We start from the raw sequence: 17,209 nt of genomic DNA, 5'->3' as shown, positions 1-17,209 counted from the left end.
GATAATGTTTGTGTACGTAATGGCAGAAGAGCACCTGTGAGGACACATGGCACAGCGTGATCTGCCTGCTGCCAAGGAGGATGACTCAGAAAGCAAGGCTTACTGCTTTTACTTTCCATTCCTCTCCTGATCCCCCCCACAAACATTTATGTACTTTAAATTGATTTTTAAATCAAGACGTTGAATAAAATTGTCAAAACAAAATGAAGCTTTCTAGAATTGTCTAAAGAGAGGTGGGATGGAGGCCTCTGCAGATGGACTAGACACTAGGTGTACAGGGAAGTCAGCTGGGCGGGTGTTACTGGCGGATACTGCAGACAACAGCACCACAGCAGAACCGCTCATTTCATAAGTGAAATGATACACTGTTAAGGGTAAAATAAGGATATATAACAAAGGTGAAATTTAGTTTAGTACTTGAGTTCTGCCATAAAACATGTTACTTCCAGGAGCAGGGGAAAAGCAAAACAGTTATATTTGGGGACACTCATTTGTCAGGTCTGCTGGGTTGGATGGGTCATCTCTAGAGTTTCTTATTTATTTAATGAACATATAGTGAGCCTGGTGCCACATATATAATACATTCTGTTCTCTTTCATTAGCGATTATATCTAGCTGTTTGAGAAAGACTAGTGATGGCAAGCCACGTCTCCATGCTGAAAGGAAAATGGTTATAAATCAACTTATCACGCAATTAAATTACATTGACACATTTTATAGTCTTAATGTTTGTGAAGTGTGAATGTGAAAATATTTGTCTATTTAGACATGTTTCAGAAAGGATTTTTATTCTTTTATGTGTATGAGTGCTTATTTGCATGTATGTATGTCTGTGCACCGTGCACATGCCTGGTGCCCAAGGAAGGCAGAAGAGAATGTTGGGTCCCCTGGAATTGGAACTAACAGATGATTGTGAGCCAACATCTGGGTGCTGGGGACTGAACCTGGGTCCTCTGCCAATAGCACCCAGTGCTGTTAACAAGGGCCATCGCTCTAGCCCTGCAAAATTTTTAATAAAATGAATAGACACACTTAAATGAAGAGGTAGTGATAGTTTGAAACCAGAAATCAAGAACTGGGAAAGGGGTCGTAGTATTATGAAAGTCAAGAAGAGCAAAGCCGGGCGGTGGTGGCGCACGCCTTTAATCCCAGCACTCGGGAGGCAGAGGCAGGCGGATCTCTGTGAGTTCGAGACCAGCCTGGTCTACAAGAGCTAGTTCCAGGACAGGCTCCAAAGCCGCAGAGAAACCCTGTCCCAAAAAAAAAAAAAAAAAAAAAAAAAAAAAAGTCAAGAGCGGTACACATTTGTTTATGTTCACGCAGTCACTTTTATGGTACTAGGAATGACCAGGGTTTCACCCATGCTGGCAAGAGCTCTTTGCACTGAGCTCCCTCTTGTGTTGTGTCTTTTTAGTAGTAGAAACCATTGAAACAAAACACAAGGAGGTTCTCAACGTAGGTGTACTGGAAGTTTTGAATTATTTGTCATTTTAGCCAGCTGTCAGGCATCTCTAGTTTTATCTTACATTACAGTTCTCATGTAATGGCTGCCCATAAACTATTAAAGATAGAGTCTGCTCAGTTCCTGATGTTTTATTTTTAGTTGTCTGTTGTCTATGTGCATACCTGTGTTTGTAGATGTACTTACCTGTGAGCATGGAGGTCAGAGGTCAGTGTGGGCTATCTTCCTCAGTGGTTCTCTCCCTGAACCTGGAACTCACGGATTGAACTGGGCTGGCCAGCCTAGTGAGCCTCAGAGCTGCCCCGTCCCCATCTCCCCAGCACCCAGGTTACAGTCGTGCACTGCAGTAAGCACTGGGGACCAGAACTCAGGTTCTCATGCTTATGTGGCGAGCATCTTACTAACTGAGGTCATTGCCTGAGCCCTCGTGTTTTTCCACAGAGGTATGGGAGACAGACATTCCATCTTTGTGGTAATGAAGCTAAGAATTACTGAGTATACTAACCATTCCATTAAGCATGTACTGGGATCGTAAATGTATCTCATGTGTTGGCAGTGGGTTCCACAGTGTGCTATTACCTTCCTCAGGACCAACAGTGAGATCCTAAAGCTAGATTTGGAAAATAATCTGCTGGGGGAGCTTTGCATGATCTGTGTCCAACCCTTAACTCCTTCTCTTCCTACCTGCCGCTGGGACTAGTAGAGCTGTGCCTTCTTGTTTGTTTTGTTTTCTGAGACCATTTGCCCCAGTGCCTTCACTGTCAGATTAACCAGTTATTTTCCCACAGTTGGTCACAAGACTCTGGAATAAAGTCCTCACCAAAACTTTGGATCCCTTTTCTGGTCATTCTGCTTCTCTGTCTGGAAAGCATGTGGCTCCCAGCGACACTCTTCTAAAAGTGCTCCAGTTGCCGTTCTGTTTCACAGGAGGCAAACTTATTTGAAGTTGGTAGTCTAAAATGAAATGATCAGCTTTTAATTTTGTCAGATAGAGTAGTGAGAAAAGTGAAATCTTTTCCCGAAGATAATTTTAGTGCCCGGAGAGTAAAGCGGTTTTCCCCTCCCATGGTTTCCACTTTTGAACATATTAAGTTGTTGCTGTGCCCAGAATCCACATCTGGCAGCAGGCTGGTGTTTTAATAAGCTTTGCCATGAGCAGTGGAGTTGCCGTCATCTGTATGTTCACAGAATTCTATCGTGCACCTTACATAGGCACTGAATAATCAAACACGTGATACACCTCTTAGTTCTTAAAGTATGTCCCGAGCATTCTAGAACCTTTGAGAGACAGCTGGTGTTACTCATGACTGCTGTGAGGGCCTCATAGCCTGCTGACCTAGAGAACTACTCACCCTTGCTCAGCAGATAAGCACCACCCTCACAGAATGCCAGGTAGCCAAGAGCGATATCAGGCTTGAGGGCAATGACTCACTGAGCGTAGTTAAGCACGTTGTGTTGTGGAAAGCGTGTTACAGCTCAGCTCTCAGTTTGCTACCTCATGATTCACTGGACTGCTTTTGTATTTTGTAACCTCATTTATTAATAAGTTTATAGGAAGCCAATTAAGCTAGCTGCTGATCTGTGTAATTTTTTCTCGGTCTTTGATTAGAAGTGTATTTAGTCAGTATTCCTAAACAAACATTTTTAAAGCTCCACTCTAAAAAACAAAACAAAAACAGGGCACAGTTTTATTTGATACCTACCCAACATGTTTAACTAATTGCATTTCAGTCATTTAGATTTATCAGGGGTTGCATCACCAATAGGAAAAAGCCCAAGGGTGTGTAACTGTGCTCACAGTGTTCCAAAGCCAGTCAGTGCCTCAGTCCTCTTCCATCTTCAATCTCCTTATTTTTTCCTTCAGAGCAAATCCCAGTAAGTTTGGTTATCTGTTTCCTGTTCCTAAACAAATCACCAGTATCGAGAAGTTTCTATCCAGAAACAGGTAAACAATAAAATATGTCTATGACTGCCGGAAGAAAAGATGACAAAAAAAATTGAAAACGAAAGGCCAATGACGTGAGATTTAACTGAGAACCAGGTATCTCTGCCCGAGGACATCTCTGTGATCAAATTACACAAGTAGTGTTTCATGATAGACTTGAATGAAGTAGCGTGTGGCAGTCGAAGAGGCAGGATGCTACATTCACTGATACTAGTGCCCACTTTGAGTTAAAAGTTCTGTGCCTAACATGCTGTATCAAGTGTAAAGTATATCCAGGATGGCCTTGATGTGTGGGGACTTTGTTTCAGGAAGCCCATTGGGTTGAAACATCTTCAAACGTAATTACTAATTCACATAATTTCCTAAAACATGGCAAGACCTAAATCTGGCAGGTGGGATTTAAGTCACATAAATGGTGCTAGAGAATTTGCCCACTCCAGGGACAATCGAAAGTCCTGCTTCAAAGCGACATGCACACCCGTCCTATGAGTGTCTCGTGCAGATTGGGCTAGCACCTGTAGCTGCTCCATCTGACCCCATGCTTCAGTTCGTCATAATGGGCTTTGACTGGAAGCTCATTTTATAGTCACCAAGTCAACTAGTTTATCTAGTCTAGTTTAGTGAAGCCATGAGGCAGCCATTAAATACAATTCATCCACTGGGAAGTGCATCTTATGAGCAGGCACACATTCCTCTACTGTTTGATAAGGACATTGAGATTGCATGCAGAAAGGCAATAATAGGGTTTTCAATTAAGGATGGCATTACTCTACCTTTACAGGGGCTTACATGCTCAAATTCATTGCTCACTAAAACAAAACCCCCAAACATGCTTTACACAGTCGTGAAAGCATATCTGTGACTATTTTCTTGGAACACTGGTCAAATGGTTATCAGCCGTGATAACCATTCTTCAGCATTACAATGTTATAATTCCCCAAAACTATGAAACGGGGAAAGTTGTTAAATTGCATAAGTGCACAGATGAACTTTTACACTAGTAAGAAAACAACCGGAAGAACGATTGAGTAAAATTTCCATCCGTGGGCACATACAGTACATTCTCCTGCAAGACCAGATTTAAGAATAATGATTAGAAACACAGGACTCTGAAGAACGTTCTCCCAGGAAATGAGGCCAAGTTAGCTCCTTCTAAGTAGGTAGCAAAGCCCTGGGAAATCTAGAAGAAAACCCTGGGGCCTCTTGCTGTTTACCTGGGGGAGGGGTGGCTGGAAAGATGGCTGGGTGGTTAAGAGCACTGCTCTTCCAGGGGACCTGGTTCGATTCCCAGCACCCACATGACAGCTAACAACTGTCTGTAACTCAAGTTCCAGGGGACCCGATACCCATGGCAAAAACACCAATATACGAGAGAGAGAGAGAGAGAGAGAGAGAGAGAGAGAGAGAGAGAGAGAGAGAGGAGAAGAAGAAAAAGAAAAGAAATTGTGTGTGTACTACTGCCTCCTTGTGGTCATACCTTCTTCACGTGCCTGGCACTGTAAAAATTCACTGCTCAGAAGCATGAATAGCATACACTTCCCTGGCCACATCTCATCAAGCTATTACTGTTGCTGGATGATGGGAGTGCCAGCAATAAAGAGCAACACAGGCTTTGATGTAAGGACAGTAACTAGCCACATGACAACAAGTTGAACATATGGGATCCTACCCCTGTAAGAAGGAGAGCAATTCATCTTGAATAGAAGTGATGTTTAGTCTAAGTATTGATCTGTCTTTGCTATTCTCATGGTGTAAACCAGGACCAATGTGCAGGACCTAAACAAATGTTTGATCCACCAGTGTGCAACCCTGCACACCATTGTATTGTACCAAAGAGTGCCCTTCCTAGCACTGTAGATACAATGCCGGTCATATGAGCATGTGATTCAACAGCACAACAGCCAGAAGCTGTCAAACTGATAAACTGATGGGACCGCATCTAGCAGCACTTTGACACCGAAAGGATGGAGCAACAGTTACACCTTGGCTCACTGCATGGTCCCGTGTCACCAGTAAAGAGAGGACCTGCGTGTGTGGTGGCGGTAGCTACTCTCAATGATTCATTTGGAAATGTTTGCTTTACAGTTAAATGCTCATACACAGTGGGAACACAGAAGACTTCTTTTTTTTCCTCTTTCCTTCCTTCCTTCCTTCCTTCCTTCCTTCCTTCCTTCCTTCCTTCCTTTTTCTTTCTTTTCTTTCTTTCTTCCTTTTTTTTTTTTTTTTTCTGAGGCAGCCCAGACCAGGTTGGTTCAGAAATCTGGCTGCCTTCGCTTCTGAAGTACTGGGATTAAAGATGTGCACCACCATGCTGAACCCAAGATCTGTTTTTTGTTTGTAAGCCCCAAATGCTAATGGTGAAATCTGTGGCCACTGTTAGGGTACAGCAGTAGACACTAATGGGGGAAGGCTCATTCGAAACTCGCTGTGCAGTATGCAGTACCATAACAACAAAGACGCATGGCAGCGCATGAGCATCTGCTTTCCTTAATTAGTACAGTAATTGATTTTGTTACCAATAAAAATTATAACGGACCTTCATTTCGACCAGGAAAGGATCACGATGTGAGTTGCAATGGCTTTGCTCGCTGTGCATCCTCTTCAGTCCTGTGGCTCCCAGAAGTCTTTTTCTGATTCTAACGAACACTGTCAACCTATGTTTGAATTTTTAAGTAAAACATTGTGTACTCCTGTCGACATGAAAGTGATTGTCACTCAATTATCTCTTGCTGTGCAAATAAAGGATCTGTGTTGGTGATGCACGCGCTGGGTCTGTATTTTTCAGTCCTCTCACGTTCAGAAATCTATGGACACGAAGAAAAGCAGCTGGATGAACCACAGTCTGACACACTGAATGTGTGCTTTAATTGCTTAAAGACACTTTCCCCACTCATCTATTTCTTTGGTTTGCAGTGGGAGGTTGTGCCGTGGTGCACGTGTGGTGGTCAGAGAACAATCTGTGGGGATCAGTTCCCACTTTCCACAAGGTTCATGGAATCAGGTTTGGGTTGTGGGGCTCAGCAGCAAGCATCTTCACCCACGAGCCCTCTCGCCATCCTAGTGTGCTTTCATTCTTTTTTTTTTTTTTTTTTTTCGAGACAGAGTTTCTCTGTGGCTTTGGAGCCTGTCCTGGAACTAGCTCTTGTAGACCAGGCTGGCCTCGAACTCACAGAGATCCGTCTGCCTCTGCCTCCCGAATGTGTGCTTTCATTCTTAAGGTCTGTCCCTCGCAAGAATGGTACTCAACTTCATATGGAAAACCAAAAAGCCCAGGACAGCCAAAACAATCCTGTACAATAAAAGAATTTCTGGAGGCATTACAATCCCTGATTTCAAACTCTACTACAGAGCAACAGTACTGAAAACAGCCTGTTATTGGCATAAAAAACAGACAGGAGGAACAATGGAACTGAATCGAAGACCCAGATATTAATCCACACACTTTCGAACACCTGATTTTAGACAAAGAAGCAAAAATATCAAATGGAAAAAAGAAAGCATATTTAACAAATGGTGCTGGCATAACTGGATATAAACATGTAGAAGAATGAAAATAGATCCATATCTATCACTATGCACAAGTCCAAATGGATCAAAGACCGCAACATAAAGCCAGCCACACTGAATCTCATAGAAGAGAAAGTGGGAAGTACACTTGAACGCATTGGCACAGGAAACCACTTCCTATTTATAACCCCAGTGGCAGAGACACTGAGAGAAACAATTAATAAATAGGACCTCCTAAAACTGAAAAGCTTCTGTAAAGCAAAGGACACAGTCAACAAGACAAAAATGACAGCCTACAGAATGGGAAAAGCCCACATAGGTCAGAGGTCTGATCTCCAAAATATACAAAGAACTCAAAAAAATGATCATCAAAAGAACAAATAATCTAATAAAAAATGGAGTACAGACCTCTCAAGAGAGGAATCTAAAGTGACTGAAAGACACTTGAGGAAATGCTCCACATCCTTAGTCATCAGAGAAATGCAAATCAAAACTACTCTGAGATTCCATCTTACACCTGTAAGAATGACAAAGATCAAAAACACTGATGACAACTTATGCTGGAGAGGATGTGGGGTAAAGGGAACACTCCTCCATTGCTGGTGGGAGTGCTAGCTGGTACAGCCCCTTTGGATATCAGTGTGGCGATTTTTCAAAAAACTAGGAAACAGCCTTCCTCAAGACCCAGCAATACCACTTTTGGGTATATATCCAAAGGATGCTCAATCATGCAACAAGGACATGTGCTCAACTATGTTCATAGCAGCATTGTTTGTCATAGCCAGAACCTGGAAACAACCTAAATGCCCCTTGATCGAGGAATGGATAAGGAAAACGTACATTTACACAATGGAGTACCACACAACAGAAAAAAATAATGACATCTTGAAATTTGCAGGCAAATGGATGGAGCTAGAAAAACAACATTTTGAGTGAGGTAACCCAGACCCAGAAAGACAATTATCATATGTACTCACACATAAGTGGCTTTTAAACATAAAGCAAAGAAAACCAGCGCACAAACCACAATCCCAGAGAACTTAGACAACAATGAAGACACTAAAAGAGACTTAGACAGATACAATCTACATGGGAAGTAGAAAAAGATAAGATCTCCTGAGTAAATTGGGAGCATGGGGACCTTGGGAGAAGGTTGAAGGGGAGGGGAGAGGCAGGGAGGAGAGCAGAGAAAAATGTAGAGTTCAATAAAAATCAATAATACATTAAAAAAAAGACAATATGGAAACCTAATGGAGTAGAAACTCTCAGGATTCTACGAGGGTGACCCTAATCATAACAAGGACTCCTAATAGTGGAGTTACCAAACAATAACAGGTCTAATCTGAGGCCCACACCACAAGAGAAAACCCACGCAGGACAAGGCCTCTCTCCACAGAGCGCAAACCGCTCAGCTTCTCTTTCCTCCTATTTCTCCACCACATACCTGCTCATCATAGTGGCACCTGCCTGCCTGGGCCTGCCACAAGAAGGGTTCGTAATCGCTGAACCATCTCTCCAGTCCCAGTAAAAGTATTTTTAAAAATAAATTATACTTAGTGATAAAATCCTAGCTCAGGCTGGCCTTGGGTTCTCCACATGGCTGAGAATGACTTCGGACTTTAAATCCTCCTGCCTCCACCTCCTAAGTGTTAGGGTTATAAGCATCTTTGATTATTCCTGGTTTATGTGATACTGGGACTGACTCCTGGACTCCACTAGACAAGCATTTTACCAACTGAGCTATGTTCCTGCCAACACTTACCTTGAACTCACTATGTAGCCAAGGCTGGCCCTTTATGTGTGATCCTTCTGACTGCTGGGATTATAGAAATCCACCACCACTCCTGGCTTCCTAATTTTTTGAACACTTATTTTTTTATGTGTATGGATATATCTTAGTTTGAGGTCAGCTTAGTCTATGTAATAAACTGCAGGTAACATAATAGTAATAACAGTAAATGTAATTTAAAATAGAAAGTTGATTGGTTTGGGGAGAACATTTTATTGGGTAGTCCTGACACTCCTAGGCAGGCTGGGTTTGATCTTCACCACTTCTGCTTCAGCGTTTTGAATACTGGGACTGAGGTGTGGGACAGGCTCTTCCTGGCCTGGAAAGCATTGTGGCTGGCATGGAGCTCACCAGCTGCTGAAAATCAAGAAGCCTGTGTGTTATGGGAATTCTGTCACCAGTGCACTAGCTAATTAAGAGGAGCACTTTGGTCTAAGAGGCAGGGTTTTCACTGGGGCTGGCCCTGACCCAGGAAGAGGTGGTCCCTTTTTCCAGCAAGGAGCAAGAGGGTGTGAGCGATCGAGACAGCAAATGTAAGTGGTGGCTTGTGACTCGATTCAGGTCCCCATTTGTCCTTTAGTACTTGTGCGTGGATTTTGCTTGTTAATAAAAGATAAAAAAAATCTTTGATCACCTGTGTTGTGCCATAAAAGTGCATTAAAAAATGATGAAACAATTGTAGCCACTACCTTGCCCAGAAAAATCTGAATTTAAATTTTTGTTAAGTCTGGCTATACATTTCTCAAAACGCCTTGGTCTTGGTAGGAGTAACACTATTGATTGCTTTCCATTTTCGCTGCAACCCTTGCACTTTGTGTCTTTCTTTCTGCCTTCTGTGCCGCTTCAACACGTTGTTGCTGTGTCAAAGAGAAGAGGAACTGCACTCATGTTAATCTCTGCACTGGGATTTTGTTAAGTCTGCACAATTTTTAAGAGGCCATGCAATAAGGCATGAGAAACTTGGTGTCAGCCTTCTCCTTTATATGGATCTGGGGACCAAACTCCATCCTCAGGGTTGCAGTCAAACACCCTTGCCAAACACCAAGCTGTCTAGCTGCCTCTTTTGAGAAGCTGTTACTCGACTCTTCCTAAAGTATCCTGAAATCAACTGGAGCTGCACTGTGCTTGCAACAATGATTGGCAAGGCTGATTCCTATTAATAAAAAGATACTGCTGGTAATGACAAGCAGCTTGAATAGAGGTTGCAACAACTAACCTTCCTTTCTGTATTCTGCTTTTAACGCCTGCCATTTGTGATTTCATTTCATTTCTGCAAGTAAATACTACAGGTAGTGTCTCACTGAAAGCTGGCAAGGTTATCATAGAAGTGATATAAGAACAGTGTTGCTTATGTCTATCACCTGTTTATCCAGATAGCACTAAACCAAGACTTAAATCTACTTCAGATGACCCATAGGCAGTTTGAGTGTTACATTCCTGCCAAGCTTTCTTTTTTTTCTGACTAGTTAGTAGGACTCTCTATGCAGCCCCGACTGGCCTGGAACTCGATGTGCACACCAAGTTTGTCTCGAACTCACAAACACTTATCTGCTTCTGTCCCTCCAGTGCTGGGAATTAAAGTGTGTGCCACCATGCCTGGCCTCTGACTGATTTTTTTTTAAGTGAAGTGATGGGAATTCCACTCCTCTCATTTGAAATTTAGTCTCTCATCTTGCCAAGCTCACCACTCAAAGCATTTTTTCTCTCTCTTTAGGTTCATTTAGTTTTTATTACGCTTATTTTGCACTATGACATATAATTCAGCCTTAAGGATTACTTTGCATTTTCCTATAGTATTTGCTGACTAATTTTATTCTTGAAATATGCAAATATTAAACTAAAAAACATCACATTTAATACTATTTTTATTAAATTTACTTTGGACGCAAAAATCAGAGGAAAACCCTGTATAGAAATTGTGCATTTACTGACTCCAGGGTTCTATGAACGATCTTCAAAATTCTGCACAGTAATGTTCTTTTCTGTCAGTGAGATTATTCATTAGATGAAGCAGGTGGGTGAAGGCAAGCTTTTTAATGTTCAAAATTTGACATGTCTACTTGTAAAGGGACTGTCACATCACCACGATCAAGTATTTTGGGTCCCAGTATGCCGATGAGGAGAGCTCCATTTGGAGCTGTGATCAGGATGGCTAGGAAGGCTACCGTCATCACATCTTTTGAGTATGCTTCGAGGTGGGAAGCCTCGACTCTTCTTGCTGTTTCTAGAGCCAGAGGACCTAAGACCGCCTGCAGTTAGGGAGGACACGGGGCAAAAGAAAAATGTTACTCAGAGTTAACATCTAATAAACACAAACGCTGCTCTCCCTCCCCTCTGAGGAGATACATTCTTTAAATTCCTACTGAGTTTGAAAGGTGCCTACGCCCCAGACCCCGCCAAAACCCCAGCCAGTTAGCTTTTATCATGTATTTACTTAATTTCTTTTGTTTTTGAGACAAGATCACACTGTACAGCCCACGTCTACCTCCTGAGTACTAGAATTACAGGTATGAGCTACTGTGGCTTTAGCCACAATGTGTGTGTGTGTGTGTGTGTAATTTTTTTAATTATTGTCTTTATTTTTCCTTACTATTTACATATACAAATCTAGGTAAGAAATTGCCTTAAAACTTTCAGGAATTAAATGCACATACACATTAACTATGGAACTGTAAAGTGAAGGCAAAGCGGTAGAAATATAAGTCAGGGCGGGAACTCAGTCAGAAGCCTGGAGCAGGAGCTGGAGTAGAGACCAGGGAGAACTTGGCTCACTGCCGTCCTTTCTGGCTCACAGTCAGCCACCTTTCTTATATAACTGGCCAACCTGCCTAGAGAGGGTACTGCTCATGGTCAGTTAAGCCTTCCCACACCAGTTAGCAATCAAGAAAATGCCCCACAAACATGGTCACAAGTCAATCCAGTTAAGGCTGTTCCGGAGTGCCTTCTTACCAGGGGATTCTTGGTTCCTGTCAGCTGTCAGCTCAGGTTGACATTTCACACTTTGTCAGTTTTTACACATAAACACATCACTTTACTCCACAATGTTCCCTTCTTGTTTGTCCCCAACATCTCATATTAACATTATTGCCTATATTCTGTCAATTATATTTTAAATAAACACTGATTGGCCAGCAGCCAGGCAAGAAGTAGAGGTGGGTCAAGGAGAACAGGAGAATTCTGGGAAGGAGAAAGCCTTTTCCTCTCTAGTCCTGTCCCAATCACAGAAGGAAGATGTGATTGCCCCACTGAAAAAGGTACTGAGCCATGTGACTAACATAGATAAGAATGGGTTAATATAAGTTATAAGAGTTAATAAAAAGCCTGAGCTAATGGGCCAATCAGTTTATCATTAATCTGTGTGATTTCTTTGGGGATAAATGGCTGTGGGACCTAGTGGGAGGATGGAAACCAGGCAGGACAGAAACCCAGAGACAACAGTAAAATATAATTTTAAAAGTCCCACAGCCTGGGCTGGAGAGATGGCTCAGAGGTTAAGAGCATTGCCTACTCTTCCAAAGGTCCTGAGTTCAATTCCCAGCAACCACATGGTGGCTCACAACCATCTGTAATGGGATCTGGTGCCCTCTTCTGGCCTGCAGGCATACACACAGACAGAATATTGTGTACAGAATAAATAAATTAAAAAAAAAAAAGTCCCACAGCCTTTAAAAAAATTCAACACTTCCAAGGTCCAGTGTCTCATTAACTTCAATTCCAGGGGATTCAACACGCTCTTCCAGTCTCTGCAGAAACCAGCCATGCATGTGGTGCACATACATAAATGCAAAAACACTCAACACACATAAAATTTAAATCTAAAAATGTTATATACTTGTTTATTCCAAAAGGTAAGAACCAAGCTACAGTTACAATGAGATCAAAGCAAAACCAAAGTCCATCGGTATAAATCCACGTTCTGTTCCAACACCATAGACTCACTCTTGATCTTTTGGATCTAAAGGGCTAGGGTGGCCTCACCTCTACAGTACACCCACCTTGCCCAGTAGGCTCAGGCTAGCTGCCCTCCAGAGCTCTCCACTCTACAACTGCCACTGTCTTGGCTGATGTCCCCCAGCCCCCAGTCCCAGCACCTCAAACATCCTGGGGTCTCTTCTGCAACTAAGGCTACACCTTCACTAATGGCCTCTCCTGGTCTCTTTGGGGACACAGAACCTGTCACATGATGCCACACCTCACTTTCTCTCCATGACCTCTCCAATCCTGAATCTTTCATGGTGTAAAAACCAGTTTCACAGCCAGGCAGTGGTGGCGTATGCCTTTAATCCCAGCACTCAGAAGACAGAGGCAGGCAGATCTCTGTGAGTCTGAGGCCAGCCTGGTCTACAGAACTAGTTCCAGGACAGACTCCAAAAAGCTACAGAGAAACCCTGTCTAGAAAAATCAAAAACCAACCAACCAAACAACAATAAAACCCAGTATCACTGGAAGACTCGTAAACTTTACCAAGGCTAGCTGCTAACCTGAGATGCAGCTCTGCACCACTGTATACATGCTGACTCTGAAGAGCGCCTTCCAAGAATTCCACTTCATAATAACAGTCTCTCATTAATCAAGCTGATTGTCCAGTCCCAGTTGACCAGCATCCTTTGTTCCAATAAGGTACAAAAAGTTTCACTTCCACAAATTCTTAATTCCAATACAGCATATAAACAGTTCTGTCAGAGTCTTTGAAGGACTCTCACAATTCCCTCTGAAACTTTACAGTCTGGGCCTCCACTGTCTACATTTCTTTCAGCATTCTTGTCTTCCAAGTGCTCAATGGATTTTCTAACCCAAAGTTCCAAACTCTACCACATCTCACACTTCCGGTACCAACTCCCACCATCATGTTCTTCCTGTTGCTGGAACAAACATCAGGACCAGAAGCAAGTTGGGAAGAAAAGGACCATCTCATCTTACAGTTCATGCCCATCATTGAGAGAAGCCATGGAGGGAACCTGGAGGCAGGAGCTGATGCTGAATCCATGGAAGGGTGCTGCTTATTGCCTTGTTCTCTGGCTCATGTCCTTTCTTATACAGCCCAGGCCCACCTGCCCAGGGATGGTACCACCCACAGTGGGCTAGGCAGTCCTACATCAATTAGCAATTAAGAAAATGCCTCATAGACAAGTCAATCTGGCCAAGGCAACTCTTAAGTTGAGATTCCTTCTTCCTAGATGACTCTAGGTTTGTGTCAAGATGATAGGTGAAGTTGACTATGATGCTCAGGGGTCACAGACACTATTGCAGCCTCAAAAAGGCAAAGAATGAGGAGAAATGTTAAATTAAAATTTTTTGTTCTAACTCATATGTGGAACTACTTGCATAAAAGATGTTGACTAGTGGTATAGTTAAGCGGTAGAGCATTAGTGTACCATGTGCAAGATCTTGAGTTTGAGAAAAAAAAGTTTCTGTATGTCTTTCAGTTCTTGATGTTTGTACAGAACACAACTTTGCTTGGATGCTAGGGAAAGGGGACAAAGAAGCAGAGCAAAGCAGCTTGGGTAGTGGGCGCTTTCTTCACACCTGCTTTGTTTTCACTCTGTTTTAGGAAATGATAAATAATAAATCAAAACGCTAGTAAGGAGAGGTGACAGACAGACAGACATTCTTTTTATAGATCTACTATCCCCCCTCCAAAAAAGACAGGTTATTATATGGCTTGGAGGTAAGATAAAATAGCTCTAATATTGTTCATGGAGCGCCACTGTATACCAGAAGCTGTGTTGAGAGCTTTACAGGGATTAGTTCAGCCAACCTCACAGCACCACCATTTAGTAGACATGCTCATAGATCCTTATATAAAGGAGGAATTCAATAAGCCAAGAGACAAAGAAGCAACTCCCTAAAGACCTAGGCGAGCAACACAGTATTCAAAAGCAACAATCTGACCTTAAAGGCTTGTGGCTCTAACCCTTAAACAGAATTCTGTTTCATAGAAATGTACAAGCTTCTATTGTGTAACAGCAAAATGGAGGAAAAAATCCAGGGAAAGCAACGTTTTTATGCTGCCATCGATGTTAGCAGTTGTTAGCAAGTAGCAACACCTTTTAAAAGAAGGGAATTATTATAAAGTAAGAGGATAAACTATAAGGTCTTCATTAATTCAACCATTTATTTGTGTAGCTATGCAGGACACGTTTATCTGTCCTGGCTAGTATTTCTGTTGGTTTTGTATTTTGTCAATCTGACACAAGTTAAAGTTTTCTGGGAAAAGGAACCTCAACTGAGAAAATGTCTCAATCAGATGCCTGTAGACAAGTCTGTACAGCATTTCCTTTATTCATGGCTGATGTGGGAGGGCCCAGCCCACTGTGGGAGGTGCTACCCTTAGGCCCATGGTCTTGAATGGTATAAGAAACAACTGAGCAAGTTATGGAAAACAAGGTTCTCCATGACTATTGCTTTAGTTTCTGCTGCCAGGTTCCTTCCTTGGGGTCCTGTGCTGACTTCCCTTGATGATGGGTTGTGTTGAAGTATAGGATGAAATGAACCCTTTCTTCCCTCAGCGGCTGTTGGTCATGGTGTTTATCACAGAAATAGGAATTTTAATGAAGACAACTTTTCTTCCTGCCGGGTACTGTGTCAAATAGTAGGGGAAAAGATGGAAAAAGAAACAAACAAAATGCCCCCAAAAGATACTCTCTGTGTCCTTCTGTATAAGCACATATTATAAAAACAGATACCTAATTAAAATACATGTATGTATTTCTGCTGGAGTAAGTGACAGGCTGAGGAAAGCCACAGTTATAAAAACCAAGGTATCTCTAACGATATAATATTTACCTCTACAGCATTCAGCCAAATAAAAATATTTCCATATTTTGAAATGTTTTTATTTTATTTTATACTATTTTTTTGAGACAGGGTCTATCAATGTAGCCTCTTAGAATTCTCTACATAGACCAGGCTGACCATGAACTCACGGAGATCTGCCTGCCTCTGCCTCTGCCTCTGCCTCCTAGGAGCTGGAAAAAAGTGTGTGTCACCATGCCTGGGCTTATTTTCATACTTTAGGGAAACAGGAAAAAAAAAACACTTTCATAAAATTTAGAAATTGTTTGCCAAAGTACTCTTCTAAATTTCGGGTAAATTGCTTTAAAAGCGAATCTTTTAAATGTTCCATTTTGTGTGTGTGTGTGTGTGTGTGTGTGTGTGTGTATGTGTGTGTTGCACGAGTATGCACATGTATACATGAATGCATGCCTGTTTGTGCACTCGGGGAGGCCAGATGTCACTGTCCTCTTCATCACTCTCTGCCTCTCTTATTCCATTACCAATGGACTGGAGGCTGGCAAGCCTCAGTGGGCCTCCCACATGTCTGCCCCACCCAGCCCTAGGTTTACAGGCACGGAAGCCAAGCCTGTTCTGTGTGGTAGTAGGGATCCAGACTCCTGTTCCACGCTTGGATAGCAAACACTCTTCCCCTGGAGCATCCTCCCCAGCTCTAGGGTTTGAGAAGTAATTATCAATCAAACATGGCAAAAGGAAAGTACATTAGATACAATTTGTAGTTTTCATTTAGAACTTCTTGGGGGTGGGAGGCAACACCTTCCTTTTTATTTTTATTTTTTGAGTTTCTTTCTTTATTTGATGTGCACTGGTGTTTTGCCTGTATATACTCTGTGTGAAGGTCCCCTGGGACTGGAGTTCCAGACAACCGTGAGCTGCTATGTGGGTGCTGGGAACTGAACCCAGGTCCTCTGGAAAAGCAGCCAATGTTCTTAACCACTGAGCCACCTCTCTAGCCCCTCATTTAGAGCTTTTAAAACTTGTCAAAACTAAAATGATTATTAATTGCTTAGTATGTTCTTACCTGGACAGTAGCTTTGGGGATCCATGATAAAGCAATAAATACTTTCTCCTTAAAACGAAATTCAGCAAAAGACATGAGTGTAAAAGTGGCTAAAATTCGAGCAGATAATGCCAAACCCAAGGTAGCAATACACATACCTACAACACATATAAACAAATGTAAAAAACAAAGCACTTGGGAGGTATTTTTGTCTAGAGAGATGAATTCTAAAATTTCTGAAAATATTTTGCGGCTGTTGCTTCATTATATCTATTTAAGTAAAAATTGTAATTATAAAAAGAAAAGTAAAAATGAAGTGTTGTGTGTGTATATGCATATAGGGGTGTGTTGGGTGTGCACACACACTTAAACAGGTGAGGGGTTTATGTTTGCTGTCTTCCTCAATGGCTTCTTCTTTTTATGAAACAAAATAATTTATTTACTTTTATTTCATTTGCATTGGTATTTTGCCTGCATGTATGTCTATGTGAGAATGTCAGATCTTGGAATTAAAGACAGTTGTTAGATGCCCATGTTGGTGCTGGAAATTGAACCTGAGTTCTCTGGAAGAGCAGTCAGGGCTTTCAGTGGCTGAGCCATCTCTCTAGCCCTCAATGGCTTCAATGGCTTCTTTTTGGCACAAGGTCTGTGACTGACCCTGGAGCTTACTGACTATATTGACAAGCTTCAGAGATCCTCGTGTCTCTGCCT

At 42.2% G+C, this 17,209-nt stretch overlaps 1 protein-coding gene across 1 annotated transcript in view; it reads right to left on the bottom strand.

Annotated features, from left to right (window-relative positions):
• Window positions 1-10,736: 10,736 nt before the first annotated feature.
• Window positions 10,737-17,209, bottom strand: part of Slc9b1 (solute carrier family 9 member B1) — a 39,556-nt gene continuing 33,083 nt past the window's right edge. Inside the window, exons 11-12 of the mRNA XM_038311343.1 lie at window positions 16,520-16,656; window positions 10,737-10,952 (exon numbers count right to left, since the gene is read on the bottom strand). Of these exons, the coding sequence (XP_038167271.1) occupies window positions 10,737-10,952; window positions 16,520-16,656 (353 nt within the window). The remainder of the gene's footprint in view (window positions 10,953-16,519; window positions 16,657-17,209) is intronic.

Source organism: Arvicola amphibius, chromosome 14 (assembly GCF_903992535.2).
Source record: "Arvicola amphibius chromosome 14, mArvAmp1.2, whole genome shotgun sequence".
In the NCBI taxonomy this organism is placed as follows: domain Eukaryota; kingdom Metazoa; phylum Chordata; class Mammalia; order Rodentia; family Cricetidae; genus Arvicola; species Arvicola amphibius.
This window is presented reverse-complemented; position numbering and strand designations above follow the sequence as displayed.